Below are 17197 nucleotides of genomic sequence, written 5' to 3' on the forward strand. Positions count from 1 at the left end.
AATAGTCGGTGTAATGAACCACTTTAGGCGTTGTAACAGTTCTATCGGGAAGACACGCAGGCTTGAGTGAAGTTTGAGATGTCATTTATTTGATAGATGTAAAACGGGAGTGTAACGCTTCCCACAGGAAGGAGGACAGGAAACAGGTTTTCAGCGCAAGGTAAGCTTTTATTCTCTTTCTTTACAACACACAATGTAATACAAGCGCACTGAGTTGGCTTGTCGTCTCCCCTTGACTGGAGGCTCTGTGTCTGCTTTTATGCCGCTCTCCTCGTGCTCACTGGAATTAGAGACAGGTGTTAGGCATAATTTAGCTCAGGTGTAAGCGCCCTTACCGCTTTCCTCTCCCGGACGGGCGCTTGACCACGCCCCCGCTGCCACAGGGAGGTAATGTCTCTCTCTTTGGCGTAGGCCCTGTTCGGCAGTCCGAGGGAGTTGTACCCGGAACTGTCATGTCCTGCCGGAGATAGGAGGCAGGGGCGAGGAGCCTACCCCCCTGCAGGACAGGGCTCAACTGGTGGTGGTGGGTAGGTGGAGGTTGCAGTGTTAGCACACCGAAACAGCAATGTGATAGATTGTGAGCGGACTTATAAAGCAATGGCTTGCGTGCGATTGGCTAGGAGTTACCCAGCTAATGATGTGATGTACACCTGCTGGTCTTCCCGCTAGAACTACACTCCACTTCCATTTATATAAACTCTCTGAGCACTTTATTAGGTACACCTAATTATTCATGTGATTATCTAATCAGCCAATCATGTGGCAGAAGTGCGGTGCATAAAATCATGCAGATATGGGTCAGGAGCTTCAGTTAATGTTCACATCAACCATCAGAATGGTGAAAAATATGATCTCAGTGATTTTGACCGTGGCATGATTGTTGGTGCCAGATGGGCTGGTTTGAGTATTTCTGTAACTGTTGATGATCTGGGATTTGTATGCACAACAGTCTCTAGAGTTTACTCCGAATGGTGCCAAAAAGAAAATACCCAGTGAGTGGCAGTTCTGGGGATGAAACATCTTGTTGATGAGAGAGGTCAGACTAGTTGGAGCTGACAGAAAGGCTACGTTAACTCAGATAACCACTCTGTACAATTGTAGTGAGCAGAATAGTATTTCTGAATGCACAACTTGTTGAACCTTGAGACAGATGGGCTTCAACAGCAGAAGACCATATCCGGCATTTTATTAGGACCTTAATGTTCCTAATTAAGTGCTCAGTGAGTTTATATTTGCATTTGTATAGTACTGCAGACTAGGCCTTCATTATACAACTGGTGTTGTGTAGATTGTATGTCTCTGCAGACCTAAAAATACTGCAGGTGGGCAGGATTGGATCTTAAAATATTTGATCCTGAGGTCATGCTAAACAAGATTATATTAGAGCTTGGAGTGGATTAAAAAGAACATATTCTAAATATAGAAGTATGTTTTTATAATGTCCTAAAATTGATGGGACAGACAGTGAAACAAATGCTTAATCTTTGGAATGGAAAAAATAGGCAATAAAAGGATAATTATTAAGGCAACATAATGCAAAATAAAAATGTTGCTTGATCTTTTGAGAGTTCATTTTGCTATGAAAACATACTGGAACTTTCAGACCTAAAAACTTACTCCCCAGTCCAAAAAGAGCCTTTATTGAAACTAAGCTGAAAAAATGGCTTGTTCTGAAATAGAGCGTAACAGTTCCCACTTTTTCAGCCATCTTGGAAGTAATTTTCCCATTCATTTTTTCATAGTTCTATCCCATTAACACAAACCAACCATGAGGTGACATTACATCCCAAACTTTGATTTGAAACAAAAAGTAATCAGACAAAAATAAAAAGTTACAAGACTGTGTACTTTACAAGTACTACAATTTCATGAAGCATTGCAAATGACATAATCGAATTACAAGCGATGGAAAAATATAAAATCATTTATTTAAAGTTGTTTATTTTAACATTAGAATCAATATATTTAAAGTAAATTGCAAATTATTCAGATAAGTATAAATACATAAGTAGTTTGAGTGTTGAGAGACGTCTCGATTGTTACATTCGCAGTGTGTCATGAAAGTGGGCGGTTGTTGCAGAGCTCTTTTGGCCCACTTTATTTGCTGCGATTTATCTGATTGATGGATAGTTTCCCTTCAAGATCATGTGTAGTATAGCTCTTCAAGATTTTTTAGTCATGAATTTGAAATAATATGGGCTGATGACTTCAACAGGAGCATATACCAATGATTAACAACCTCTGAGCTCACGGTAGGTCATTCTTTAAAGATTTGACTAGTTATCGTTAATAATTATTTCCCCTATGAAAAAAAAAAACCCTGAAAACATTTACGAATTAAGCCTTAAAGTCTTTCTAGCAAGTCAGTCCACTGTTTGCCATCTTTAGAATGCTTTCAGGAGGCTATTTCCAGTCATGTCTGCAGCTCCTATCTACTTGAATGGGGGAACACAGAAATCTCATAAACATTTGGTCAAGATTATGATCAAAGAACATATTTAAAATCAGCAGTAAAATCTGAAAACACTGGTATCAAAAATTTTGCTTTTTTTTACCTCCAGATTACACAAAAAAATGAAATTTTCCCTGCATGTATAACTAATAGCTAATAGTTCTCCAGTTGATTGACAGGCAATGTCTGTATCTTAAAGGTGATTGGCTCTTTTACCTGTAAGGCGGGACTTCCTTTTTACATCCATTGATTGATGGGTGTTCCAATTTCTCCCATTCATTTTAATAGAAGTCGCCTATCTCTGCTAAATAGTCTCTGGCCTTAATGAACCGAATTGTTGTTCAGAAACTCAGCCCATTCAGTTACAGTGAAGTAAAAAGGAGGAAGCAGGTTAGATGCTATTATTCCTAACACCAGAACCAGAAGAACTAACCAATCTTAACAAAGTGTATAATGTGTGAAGTTTGTCAAACCTTTTGCTGTTCCTGGATGTGTGGAGCAAAGAACTATTACACATTTCACATGTGAAGAGGATATTTAGATAAAAGAGAGTGTGTTGGAAAAGGTAATGAATTATGATTGAGTAACATTATATGTGACCTCAAGGAAAAAACATTTATGATGAACCCTTTAAATGTATTGTTCTCATAGTTTGAAAAATGCTAAGAAAATAAAGAACAATAAAACTCATGTCTATTTAATCAGCCAGTTTTATCAGCAGTAGCTGTTGTTTTTACTGGTTTCAAGACCACTTTCATTAATTTTCAGTGACTATCCTTGTAAGAATTCACAAGACCACATATTAATACCACTTCCAAGCCAATGCACTAGCTAGATGTGCATACAATAGACAACTGTTAAAATGCTAATGATTTTGTTCAATTTTTCTTTGTATTCAATTATGATGGCTTGCAGATCTATTAAATTGCACAAACATTCGTGAATGAATGCACTCTCATTTCTTGGCAATTAACGGTTGTCTCTTTGGTTGTTTTTCTCTCACCTATTTGATTAATAAAGAGTGAAATGTGTGTCTGTGTTTTAGTTTAAGGTATGCCCACAGAGTCAGTGTGTGTCCACACCGGGCCACCGTACTGACCTGTTCCAGAGAGATCCAAGGAGCGTCCTCATCACGGACTTCTTTGGGAGTGTCCGCAAAGTGGAGATCACCAAGGAAACCATCAATCTGACATCCCCTATTGAGCAGCCAATAGAGAGGTAAGGTGAACATATTGATTTTCCTAAATGATTCTAAACATTTTTTAAATCATTGACAGCATTATGTAAGGAATAATGGACGACGGACCATTGAATTATTGAAAAATAGAGCTGGTAATGCGGTCACGACATGCACCGGAGTGTGCATTGTTTTTCAATAATTCAACGGGAGCCGGAGTCAATTATTCAACTTATACCATGGTACCACACTTTAAGACACCTTTCAAGGTTTTATCAAATTTTCCTGTTTTCATCCCTAAAATGCTCTTATGAGAGGAACTACTTTTTTCCACCATGGATTCTGCATCTTGCTCTGATACAGCTCAAGTCTTCTATGGTAGTTCGAAAACGTCACTTTAGAACTAGCAACGGAGGACAGTGAGGCTTACACTGCTTTCCTGGAGCACTTACTGAAGAAATGCGATTTTTGAAATGAGAATTGTGTGCGTGTGTGTGAGAGTTTGTGTGTGATTTTGATTTTGATTTTGAGGGATCGAAAGAGAAAAGCTCAGAAAGTGAGAGAGATCACCTGTGGGATTACCTTTATTTGTTTCTGCTCTCGTCAGAATTAACATCGTTCAAAACGTCAAGATGTAATTTAAGCACTTCTCCGCAGCAGCGAGTGTTGCCATATTTACGATGTAAACTGTCGGTGACTGACATGACGGTTCGATTTCTCGAGTAAGTGTGTGCGTAATGCATATATGCATGTGTGTCCATGTGTGTATGAGAGAGCTTAAGAGAGTGGAGAGGGAGTGTGAGGGTTTCCCCAGAGATATTACGTGTGTGTGTGTGTGCACGATCGAAAGAGAGGGAGAGGGGTAGTGCGGTACTTTCCATTATAGCTATGTGAGGCTGATTAGGGTCAAATACATTGAAACATAAAAGGTTTCACATAATAAAAGTTATTTCGGATAATAGAAACTGTTGTATTGATCAAGTCGTGGGAGGTGCGGCTCTATATGTCAGTCACAAAATGATGTGTGCATGCACGTGTGCGCGTGCGTGCGTGCGTGTGTGTGTGTGTGTGCATGTGCGTGCATATATATGTGTGTGTGTGAGCATGTGTAAGTGTGGTGGAGATGAGGGAGCTTTTCAACCGAAATTGAAATAAATGAAGGATATCATAGACTTTGTTTTAAATGGTTATTTTGCTGTGGTAGCCTGTAGGGCTCTTTGAAATAACTGAAATAATTTGGTGAAGTGATATGGAATCATTATGCGGTCAAGACCTGTAACTACCTCATAGCCGTGCATGTATTTGGATCAATAATTGCACACCTTAGAACGTCCATGACGGACATTCTAAGGTGTGCAATTATTTTTCAAATAGCAACAGTTAAAAGCAACATTATTGATATTGACTCCCCTAATGACCTGTTAATGATGTTACATGCCTCAGTCAATAAGGCTACTTTGAAACGGGCCAAATCAGGCCAACACTTTGCTAAATGACATAAAAGTTTTTATGCATTTATTTTCTTGTTTGGACAGGACCAATCATAACACCTTATTTTAAATAAATGACATTATAAAGTTCACATTTTGACATGTTGAATTGTCTTTTGAATGTTAATGTGTGTTAAGAGTGTTTGCTGGCATTTGTACTCTCATTGTGCTGTGGACGGTGAAGGCCACAAGATGGCACTAGCATGTCTAGATTGAGTATGAAAAGAAAATGTTTACGTTAAAAAGTGTTTCTTCTATAAGACATTCAGTGAAAGGATGAGACTACATAATCCATTCACACACATAACACACTTCAGATTGTTCAACGTCATATTAAATCAAATACAATAAAAAATAATTTTCATCAGATATAGTCTATGTAGACTGTAAAAATGCTTTGTTAGCTGGCCTGAACTATGTACTTAATTTGGTCAAAGCTAAATTATTATTATTATTAATTAATAATTATTAATACAAATTATTACATAATTATTTCATTTGACTGAAAGAATCTGACTAGGTTAAACTTAAAGGATTTGTTCACCCAGAAATTGTCATTGTTTACTCACCTCTGTGTTGTTATAACCCCACATGACTTTCTTTCTTTTTCTTAACACAAAGGGAAAAGTTTATTTATAAAAGTTTAAAAAAAAAATTGGCTCAGTGATGTCATACAATGGCAGTTTATGATGACCACCTCTTAAATCTTCAAAAGGACAGAAAAGTATTTAGAAGTCTAATCAATTATTCCATGAGACTCATGATTGTTATGAGGTTTGGTGAGAAACAAACTGAAATCTAATGTATTATTTAGTGATCATGTTCACTGACAGTTGATCTCCTGTGCGCATCATGACAGGGCATGAGAGCAACTAAAGATACAAATAAAGAAATCAAATTTTAAATAGAAGACACAAAGAAAACTTTGGAACATTTATCTTTCCATGGTGTTAATAATTATTTTTAACTGACCTTTAATGTAAAAACTGCATTCTTACAGTTTACTGTAATATTTAAAATACAAGTATTATTTTACTGTGTAATAAAAGCAATATAACACTCGCGCACTACCTTAGTACAAAAGCAGTCCTGCTTGTAGGATTTAGCATAATTATTTCATTAATCACCATTGACAGGTTTTCAAATTAGATTTTCATAATAAAGCTGCATGATACTTACATAAACAGCATTATACCTTATTCTAATCATCAAAGATAATTTACAACTAATTAGCATTTTAAAATGAGGATTTAGCTGGATTATTCAGGTCAGGCCTGCGGGAGTCTGCTACACTAAAACCATCTCTTATCTGCACTCAAATATAATTATTGCTGGTAAACTCAAACATAACGTGACTGCCGGATGAAACCTGAATTGGAGTGCTGCACCAAACAAGCTGTCGGCTAGTGCCAGAGTTGACTGTTGCTTTGGGAAATGGAAGTATCCTCTTTTTTTGCCACCGACACAGGTTGTCAAGACACATCTCTAAAAGGCTCGCTATATGCTGGCACATCACTGTGGGTGAAATGGCAACATATGCACATGAGGGGAGGTCTCTGTCCCCTGTCTCTGGCTGTCTCACATCTGTCATGCATGGCTAGAGTTCCCTCCCCTTTCTTCCACCATCTGAACACCTTGACAAGGACACGTTTCCGCTCTTTACAGCACTGGTATGCGTCTAATGCCTGGTCACCTTGCTCTCTGTCTGTACCAGTGACAGTACGGACTAGTTGTGACACATTTAGAGCATTGTTTGTCTGTCATGTAGGAGCAGTGTGCTGGCATGGCATCAGGGGTAGACAGCTTTCACTTTACTCTATTTAAAGTGTCAAGTATGCTAATATTTTATATTTTCAAATGGAAATTGTGCCAGCACTTCAACTCTCCTGGCTCGAATCTATTGTAATTTCTCTGCCACTAGAGTCACCAAATGAAACTGCAAAAATATTGATTTGTTTTGAACCTAAGTGAATTAGGTTAGATGTCACTGGAGGCTTAATCTCATGTGAGTGTGTGCATGATTTCAAACATACTGTTTTTTTTTTGGGTTTTTTTCAGAAATACTATTAAATCTTTTTAGGAATAGCACTTTTTAAATTAGCAAAAAAAAAAAAAACTGAGATTTTTCCCCTCTATGAGGTGAATCTCTGTAGTACAGTATAACAGTAGAGGCGTGACTATGCTAAATCATTCAGTTATCCTCTTGATTTTCTCCTCCGTAGTCCCGCCACTGTATCAGAGGTCTTCCATTAGGTAAATTTAGTTTTACAGAGAAGGATGGTTTAATAGACTCCCTTCTGTTCTTTTTTATTTGCGCCCACTCTTTATAAGATTGTATTGTATATCAGGTTTGCCCACAGTGATTATGTTGACTGCCTAGAGCAGGACTCAAGTCTCAAAGTAATTAAATGTCAGGTGATGTTACCAAAGGAAAAATAAATCAGGAGCTGCGGCATGGGCATAAAGGAAATGAGAATGCGCTCTCCATACAACTCTCTCAAGACACCTTCAGATTTATTTTCAAATAAATTTACGAAAACACTTTGATTAAAAGTTCATTGTGTGAAATAGTTGCAAAATTGCCATGACAGATGTTGAATAATTTCGAGCCTGTTTAAATTATTAATATGCTGCAGCACCTCACATGCACAGTTAGAGTTGGGAATGCCTAACCCTAAAGACGCGTTCACACTTATAGTGTTTTGCATTGATGAAGCAAGCTGAAGTCATTCATTTTCATTGATCTGCTGCTCTCTGGATGTTTTTTGTTTTTGGAACCATTCTGAGTAAATTCTAGAGACGGTTGTCTGTGAAAATCCCAGGAGATCAGCAGCTACAGAAATACTCAAACCAGCCCATTTGGCATCTCATGTCCATAGCACAATATGGACATTCTTCATCATTTCTGTAATGTCTTTTGACCTTGGCATAGTGTGCTTCTTGGTGAGACCTTAGCCAATTACATGCTTCTGAAAAAGTTATATTTAGGTGTTGATGTTATTGAACAAGTCTGGCAGTAATCAGGCCTGGGTGTGTCTGATCCATCTGAACCCCATTATGAGTGCAGTTTTATAGATTTGGGGATTTAGTAATTATGGGTAAATACTTTTTCACACAGGCCCAGTTGATATTGGATAACTTTTTGGCTTCAATAAATAACATTATCATTTAAAAACTGAATTTTGGTTTACTCAGATTGCCTTTGTTTTATGTTAGATTTTGTAAGAATTTTAGAATTTCTTTTGAATGTTTCCACCCTCTGTCAAAGGATGGGTCAAATAATTTTTCACAGCACTGTGTGTGTGTGTGTGTGTGTGTGTGTGTGTGTGTGTGTGTGTGTGTATGTGTGTATATATATATATATATATATATATATATACATACACTCACCTAAAGGATTATTAGGAACACCATACTAATACTGTGTTTGACCCCCTTTCGCCTTCAGAACTGCCTTAATTCTACGTGGCATTGATTCAACAAGGTGCTGAAAGCATTCTTTAGAAATGTTGGCCCATATTGATAGGATAGCATCTTGCAGTTGATGGAGATTTGTGGGATGCACATCCAGGGCACGAAGCTCCGTTCCACCACATCCCAAAGATGCTCTATTGGGTTGAGATCTGGTGACTGTGGGGGCCATTTTAGTACAGTGAACTCATTGTCATGTTCAAGAAACCAATTTGAAATGATTCAAGCTTTGTGACATGGTGCATTATCCTGCTGGAAGTAGCCATCAGAGGATGGGTACATGGTGGCCATAAAGGGATGGACATGGTCAGAAACAATGCTCAGGTAGGCCGTGGCATTTAAGCGATGCCCAATTGGCACTAAGGGGCCTAAAGTGTGCCAAGAAAACATCCCCCACACCATTACACCACCACCACCAGCCTGCACAGTGGTAACAAGGCATGATGGATCCATGTTCTCATTCTGTTTATGCCAAATTCTGACTCTACCATCTGAATGTCTCAACAGAAATCGAGACTCATCAGACCAGGCAGCATTTTTCCAGTCTTCAACTGTCCAATTTTGGTGAGCTCTTGCAAACTGTAGCCTCTTTTTCCTATTTGTAGTGGAGATGAGTGGTACCCGGTGGGGTCTTCTGCTGTTGTAGCCCATCCGCCTCAAGGTTGTGCGTGTTGTGGCTTCAAAAATGCTTTGCTGCATACCTCGGTTGTAACGAGTGGTTATTTCAGGTAAAGTTGCTCTTCTATCAGCTTGAATCAGTCGGCCCATTCTCCTCTGACCTCTAGCATCAACAAGGCATTTTCAGCCCACAGGACTGCCGCATACTGGATGTTTTTCCTTTTCACATCATTCTTTGTAAACCCTAGAAATGGTTGTGCGTGAAAATCCCAGTAACTGAGCAGATTGTGAAATACTCAGACCGGCCCGTCTGGCACCAACAACCATGCCACGCTCAAAATTGCTTAAATCACCTTTCTTTCCCATTCTGACATTCAGTTTGGAGTTCAGGATATTGTCTTGACCAGGACCACACCCCTAAATGCATTGAAGCAACTGCCATGTGATTGGTTGATTAGATAATTGCATTAATGAGAAATTGAACAGGTGTTCCTAATAATCCTTTAGGTGAGTGTATATATATATATATATATATAATATGCTGGATATACGTTTTCAAGTGTTTATCCCTCTGGAGGATAACGTTGTTTCCCATAGCGTTTTGTCAGAATGTCGAGTGATCAGAACGTCTCCGCTTACACATGTAACCTCGGTTCCCTAATATGAAGGGAATTAGACATTGCAAAAACTGGCCACACTACAGCTTCAGAGTTGGGAGTTACGAGTGCTCTTGTCCCTCAGTCAGAAAATCCTGAAGAAATGGTGATTTCACACCTGCTTATATAGGCCAACTGTGTGCCTAAAGGGGCAGGACTTAATAACCATTGCCAATCACAAGATTGCCGTTATTGTATAAGGGCTTCAACTAGTCGTCGGATAAGGAATTCCCCATAGCGTGTTATCACAATATCCCTTTCCCTTCATCTCAGGATACCGAGGTTACATGTGTAACTGGAGACTTTTTCTTTTGAAACGCATTGATTTTGCTACGTTTACACCTAGCATCTACTTTGGAATAGCGTTTTCCTCCACTGAAAACGTAGAATTTTGTAAAGTATCTCTAGTACCGCATCATTTGGAAAACGATGATGCTTGGAAATGGACAACTGAGTTTTCAGAGACTTTGCAACATCCAGCGATTTTGGCAATGTCCACTGTTCATCATTCCTCTCATCCACACTGGAACAGCGTTTTCCTATACCGAAAATGGAGACTTGCGAAAACACTCTCTAGCACAGCATACTTTAGAAATTGATGGTGTTTGGAAATGGAAAACCTTGAAACTAATACTTTCAAATGCATTGATTTTGCTATGTTTACACCTTGCATTCACACTGGAGCCGTGATTTCCTCCACCAAAAAGCTCTCAGTAATAAAGGGAGTTTTCAAATTTATTTCTAAAAAGAAAATGCTCTAGTATCACATGCTTTGGAAAACGATGATGTTAGGAAAACTGAAAACTGAGTTTTCTACCAAAAACATTTTACTGTGTATGTGGCCTTAATTGCTGTAAGTGTTAATGGGGCTTAGATATTAAACTAACTGTTTGTGCTATGGACATGAATTATACCTCAAATCATTCGGATTGTTTCATTTTCTTAGCGATTGGATGATTTTCACCTTCTGGGTGATAAAATGGGCAAAATAAATGTATAGACTTGCATTAAAGGAGGATCTGTGCATGGTGAGTAATCTTGAAACAAGCTTAGATCGGTACAGAACGGCACAGTTCTGCAACAACAACCATTTGGCCAGATGGTGGAAAAGGTCTTCTAGAGACCAGGGGGTGGGCTCCTTTGAATTGAGCCATAAGAAACTACCATGAACACCATAGCAATGCTCTGGAAACCACTTGGAATACCCTAACAACCACCCACAAAACCCAAGCATTGTGGCAGCCGGGCAAGGACCATTCGCATTTCCTTCTGAAAATGTACAAATCTAGTTCATGTTATTGCTTGTCAGTTTGACAAGTGTGTGGGATGTAGGGAAACTATTTTTTACAATGGTATTCTGACACTTTATGCTTTTACATTGCAGAGTGTGGAGATGTTCTTGCAAGCAGCCTCACTCAAATAATCTATATTCAGGTTGCTTCTCCGTTTTGCTGTAATTCAAGCCGAGCCATTTGAACTCAGACCAAATGTGGTTCAATGTGCTGATACCATACACATGGCTAGAGTGACAGGATATTTTGTCTGCTAATAGAAAAAGCCTCATCCCCGGTGGGCCATGAATTTGCTGCCCAGGCTGCTCATTGAAATACTGGAGTGATTTGTCGGCTGAAATGCCATGCCCACCTATAGATTACCAATTGCCTCCACTCTCCAACATATAGCTGCGCCACACTGTTTTTGTTAACCTCCATTCCTCATTCCTCACACTTTTCAGTTTGTTTGCTGTTTGTTCAGTGAATAGCAAAGACAACTCTGAAATTACCTGTCAATCACCACCCACACGTCACCCAAAGAAAATCTGAAAAGCTATTTCCCCCCCTGTGAATCTTTATTTTTTCCTGCTACACATAAAAGTGTTGCTTAAACCAGTTTCTTAAATATATATATATATATATATATATATATATATATATATATATATATATATATATATATATACACACACACACACTGTATATCAATATGTATTATACAAAGATAAAATGTGGGTAATGGAAAAAATATCTATCCTAATATATCTATCTATCTATCCTATATCTAGTCTAATGGGATTTCTGTAGATTTGTGCCAGGGCACAAAATTAGCTTTCTGTGCTTTTTCTCTTTCCTCCATTCATTATCCAGACTATGCTTTTGTATGAAGCCACCTCAGACAGACAGCTGACTCTGAGGGGTTTCATCTGGTCCCTTCTATCAGAGCATTGCTGGCACACATGAGGGCCAAAACTTCATCCCACCACTCAAACGAACAGACTGCGGGCACTTGTGGAAGGCATGGCTGTATGGTGGCAAGGTGTTAGCTTCCACAGGCCACTGCATATTAATGTGGCTAGATTAGGGGATCTTAAATTGGAGGGATGTTTGTCAAAACAAGTAAAATATTTAGTCTGAAAATATGTTTTTTTTTTTTTTTGGTTTGACTACAATCAAAGCTTGAAAATACTGTGTTTAAAGGTGCATTGCAATTTCATAAATTCATGTTGTTTAATAACAACATGATGGTGTTTAATAAATTCAACATCCTGTGTCTTATTCAATTCAAATTTTAACTCATGAATTGAAATGGAGCTAATTCTTACATTCAGAATTTTGCCCAAACCTGGCATTCTATATAGATTCAGATGAGATCTCAACAACGTCTCAAACGTTCTTAGACTTCGCTTGAGTAATTATAAATAAATATGTTGGCATACTTTTCACGCTCTGCTGAAAAATCCCCCCAGCAAATTAATTAATTACTTCTCGCATGACCAACATAAAGTTGTTTAAAGGGGTCATGACAAACTCTTCTTTTTTTTGAATAACTGTATTATCTTCCATGTGGTCCACTGATAATATTAGTGAAGTTTTTTTTGGACCAAAACAGTCATAATTTAGTTAAATATGATCATTTTACACCCTGTCTCTGGCCTTCTGTCTGAAACGCTCAGTTTTGGCCTAAGCACCTCCTTAAAACTGCAATGTTACTGCACACTGTTCTGATTGGCTAACATAGTGCAGCCCCTCGAATGCAGCCATATTTGAAACTCAATTGGAAGAGAATGAATAAGAACCTCAACATTATATAACAAAATTTAGGGTTTACACATAATGCACATTCAACACATTGCATCCAAATACATGTTCCCTCAAGCACAACTGTTAACATTCAGCACAATAAAATATCAAACAGTCATGACATTTGAAATAAACATTAATTAAACTGTTTACTTATTTTTTCGATCTGGTCTAATAGTATTTTTAACTGTCCCATCCTTTTCAAAGCTTGAATCATATCGTGACAATCATATTTGTTCACAAGTAATCCACGCTGAGATGGGCTGAAAGCAAAAGTGGAAGGACCAGAACAGATAAATGTTTTAAATGTTATGCTTGCAACGCTCTTAAAACGTGGATCTTGTAAATTTTGAAACTTATCAAAATTATCAAAGATGTCCATCTAGTGCATGTTTACATAGACCCACAATTAAAAATAGTGAAGATGGGCTCAAAATCTCAACCCATACTCCTAATAGCAAGACACAGATTTGGGGTCTCCTAGAGTTATAACTTGACATCTCGTCTTTTAAAATGGTGTGAGATGCATGATAACGGTCAAAGCAATTCGTCTAGTACATGTTTATGTAGATAAATATTTAGGAAGGTGTCCTGTGTAAGTTGCTTTGGTGTAGATTAATCCCCCATGACAGATGTGGCCCATCTCTTTCCTCGTCACCTGTCTGACTGAGTGCCAGTGAGCAGAACCAAAGGTGTGATGATATAAAAATGGTTGTTAATGTCTTGCTGACGTTTTTGTAGTGTGATTTAAATAAATGTTATTTTTCCATTGAGGAGGGCGTTTTTATTTCTCAAACTTGCTTTGTTTTTACAGTAGAATTACCTCTTATATGTCTTTTTGTCACATTGTCACTTGTGACTTCATGAAACATAATAAACAAAATAGACAGCGGTGAGAAAAAGTATGTGAACCCTTTGGAATTAGCTGTTTTTCTGCATTAATTGGTCATAAAATGTGATCTCATCTTCATCAGTCACATGTATAGACAAACACAATGTGCTTAAGCTAACAACACACAAATAATTATAATCTTTCATGTCTTTGCTGAACACATCCCATTAAACATTTTTAGTGCTGTGGAAAAAGTGAACCCCTGGATTTAATAACTGATCGATCCTTCTTTGGCAGAAATGACCTCAACCAAGTGTTGATTAGACTGCGGATTAGACCTGCACAACATTCAGAAGGAATTTTGGAACATTCCTCCTCACAGAACTGCATTATCTCAGCCATATTCTTAGGATGTCTGGTGTGAACGGCTCTCTTGAGGTCAATCCACAGGATCTCTTTTGGGTTAAGGTCAGGGTTGGCGCACAACCACCCTGACATTATCCTATAGGATCTTAATATCTTATTATGAACCAATGCAGCAAAGCAGCCCCAAATCAAGATGCTCCCTCCACCATACTTCACTGTTGGGATGATGTATTCATGTTGGTATGCAATGCCCTTTAACACCATACATAGTGTTGCATGTTCTTCCAAACAATTCAACCTTAGTTTCATCAGTCTACAAAACATTTCCCAGTAGCGTTTTGGAGTGTCAAGGGGGTCTTTGGCAAACTTCAACAGCAGTAATATTTTTGTTGAAAAGCAGCGGCTTCCTTCGTTCCATTGCTTTCCATATAGGAGACTCGTGAACAGAGATGTTAAACCGTTCCAGTGATTCCTTCTGGTCCACATCAGCAGATGCTTCTTGTGAATAGCAAACTCAAAATATTTGAGTGATTTTTTATAAGTCAAAGTAGCTGTAACCCACACCTCCAATCTTGTTTCATTAATTGGATGCCAGGTTTGCCAACTTCTGACTCGAATAAGCTTTTGTTGACGTCATTAGCCTAGAGGTTCACATACTTTTTCCATTCTACACTGTGAATGTTAAAATTAAGAATTCAATATGTACAAGAACAAAACAATATTTTGTGTGTTATTAGTTCAAACAGATTGTGTTTGTTCATTATTGGAACTTAGAATCAAACCATATATTAAGAATAAATACAGGTAATTACGAAGGGTTCACATACATATTCTTGCCTCTATAAAAACAACAGATTTTCATTATTATAACAATGCACCAGTGTCAAACTACACTGTGATAAGATGCAACGCTACTTCAGATATCTCTATTGTCCTTGTCTTGTTTTTGTTCAACGCAGAAGTATAAATCGGCCTTAACAGAGTAAAGTTTTAAAAGTGCCATAGAGCCACAGTATTTACATTTTATGGGGAAATCAACCTATGAGTAGTTTATTATATAGTGGGTGTGGTGGTGGTGTAGTGGGCTAAAGTGCATAACTGATAAGCAGAAGGTTAGTGGTTCGATCCCCACAGCCACCACCATTGTGTCCTTGAGCAAGGCACTTAACTCCAGGTTGCTCTGGCGGGATTGTTCCTGTAATAAGGGCTCTGTAAGTTGCTTTGGATAAAAACGTCTGCCAAAATGCATAAATGTAAATATAAGATTACAGTTACCTCTTTGTTTTGTTTCAGTTCTGTGAGCGGCACTCTGCAGATCAATTCATTGATGTATGTGGACCAGCTACCAGTGGCTGAAATTATTCATCAGGTAAGTCTGGGTTTAACTCTTGTTTGAATGTGTAAATTAGAACATAGGTTATTTTAAATGTGATTCATGATTGTGAATTGGAAAATAGTATGCTGAGTCTGTTTAGCAATACTTATGTTTTGGTATTGAAGAATTATTATTTTTTGTATTTCTTTTTATTAAACAGAGTTTTGCATAGAGCACAAAACAGCATTATTTTGTACTACAAAAGTACAAATAATAGAAGTAAATATTCATTTATTACCATAGATAATTGAACGATTTGGACCTAATGCCGCCAGTACAATGCACTGTGTTATCTTTTCCCAGCGTTAACAACATACTATAATTAAACACTACTAAGGTCTTTAATTATGTTTTGTGTTTACCTTGCTGCTGTACCTAAATAGTTAGTAGGTGTTGAAAACCAATGTAGTGACCATGCTATGTGTGAAATGTACCAATTTGTGATGGCCTTGCTTGCATTCAACAAGGACTGCATGGGAAAGTTTCTCCCAGATACACGTGAAACTTAATCTAAGCCCAATCGAGCTGACATTTCGAGCAGAATTCTCTGATATTTTAGTAGAGTGCATGTATTAACAGAGATTTAGATGTGTGTGCTTCTCATCTATGTCACTGCATGTTGATATCAGGCACAGTGAAGATGTTCTGTGAAGTCTTATGCATATAGTTTCATATAGTATGCTTTTTCAAATTTTCAGATCGGACAGTTATTTCCTTGTAAAGTCCCATGTAACCAGCAAAGTTAAAATCAATTTTTTTTTTACACACATTTAGGGTTTACTTTTACTATGTGGTTTCAGTGATCCAATCACAAAATATTTTGACCTGTTTTTAGCATTGTCCACTTGTAATGGGATTACTCTAAATGCATCGTAATACCAGGTTTAAATAGCCTTAGAATTGTTCACACTTAAGACCGCTTTTAAAGAAACACATTCCCACTTTAAGTGGACCAAAAACTGAAATAAGTGAATTTGCATTCAAATTTAAATCATTTCCACCAACATGATGCCAATGCTAGTTTCAGACCTGAAGCCCAGTCTGGTGCTGTTTCATGCCCCTGGTTCTGGGAAGGAAAATTTGTCTCTGTCCCTGCAAAAATAACTAGATAAAACAAAATTATTTCAGCTTCATTATAATCTACAACGCTGTCTGCTTTGAAGCATGTTCCATCTATATTTCCATCTATGAGAAGCGAAATGATTTAATTTTAGCTCGAATAATTATTATATTATAATTATTATTATTAGAAATAAATTGTATTGTTTATAATTTATTATATAAATATGTATTTTGATACATGTGTGAACTGATTGCTATGAATTTTATTTGTTATATTTCATAGTAATATAGTCAATTAATAAAAAATGCTGATACAATGAATTACATTATATCCAGATATATGAATCACAATTAATCAATGGGCACATTGAGATTTGCTGAGAAAGGCCCCGAAATAAAGATGAATGAAATATTATAAGTCAAATATATAGAATAATTGTATTAATGACAAAAAAAGCAAACCATACTCAGACCTTCTTTTGAGGTTTAGATTTTTGTTTGTGTTCTTTTTAAAATGAAGCAATAAGTGGCGTTTTTAAAGATAAAGTGAAGGCATTGCTATATGTAATAAATTGTTGATGAACCAGCACCTCCTTTCCATTTGATATAGTGGAGGTTACT

The 17197-nt window shown here is 37.5% G+C and overlaps 1 protein-coding gene across 1 annotated transcript in view; it reads left to right on the top strand.

The window, feature by feature from the left end:
- Positions 1-17197, top strand: part of pigk (phosphatidylinositol glycan anchor biosynthesis, class K) — a 46686-nt gene that overhangs the window by 12438 nt on the left and 17051 nt on the right. Inside the window, exons 9-10 of the mRNA XM_052134364.1 lie at positions 3498-3670; positions 15433-15508. Coding sequence (XP_051990324.1) covers positions 3498-3670; positions 15433-15508 — 249 coding nt within the window. The remainder of the gene's footprint in view (positions 1-3497; positions 3671-15432; positions 15509-17197) is intronic.

The sequence above is a fragment of the Xyrauchen texanus genome, chromosome 9 (assembly GCF_025860055.1).
Source record: "Xyrauchen texanus isolate HMW12.3.18 chromosome 9, RBS_HiC_50CHRs, whole genome shotgun sequence".
In the NCBI taxonomy this organism is placed as follows: domain Eukaryota; kingdom Metazoa; phylum Chordata; class Actinopteri; order Cypriniformes; family Catostomidae; genus Xyrauchen; species Xyrauchen texanus.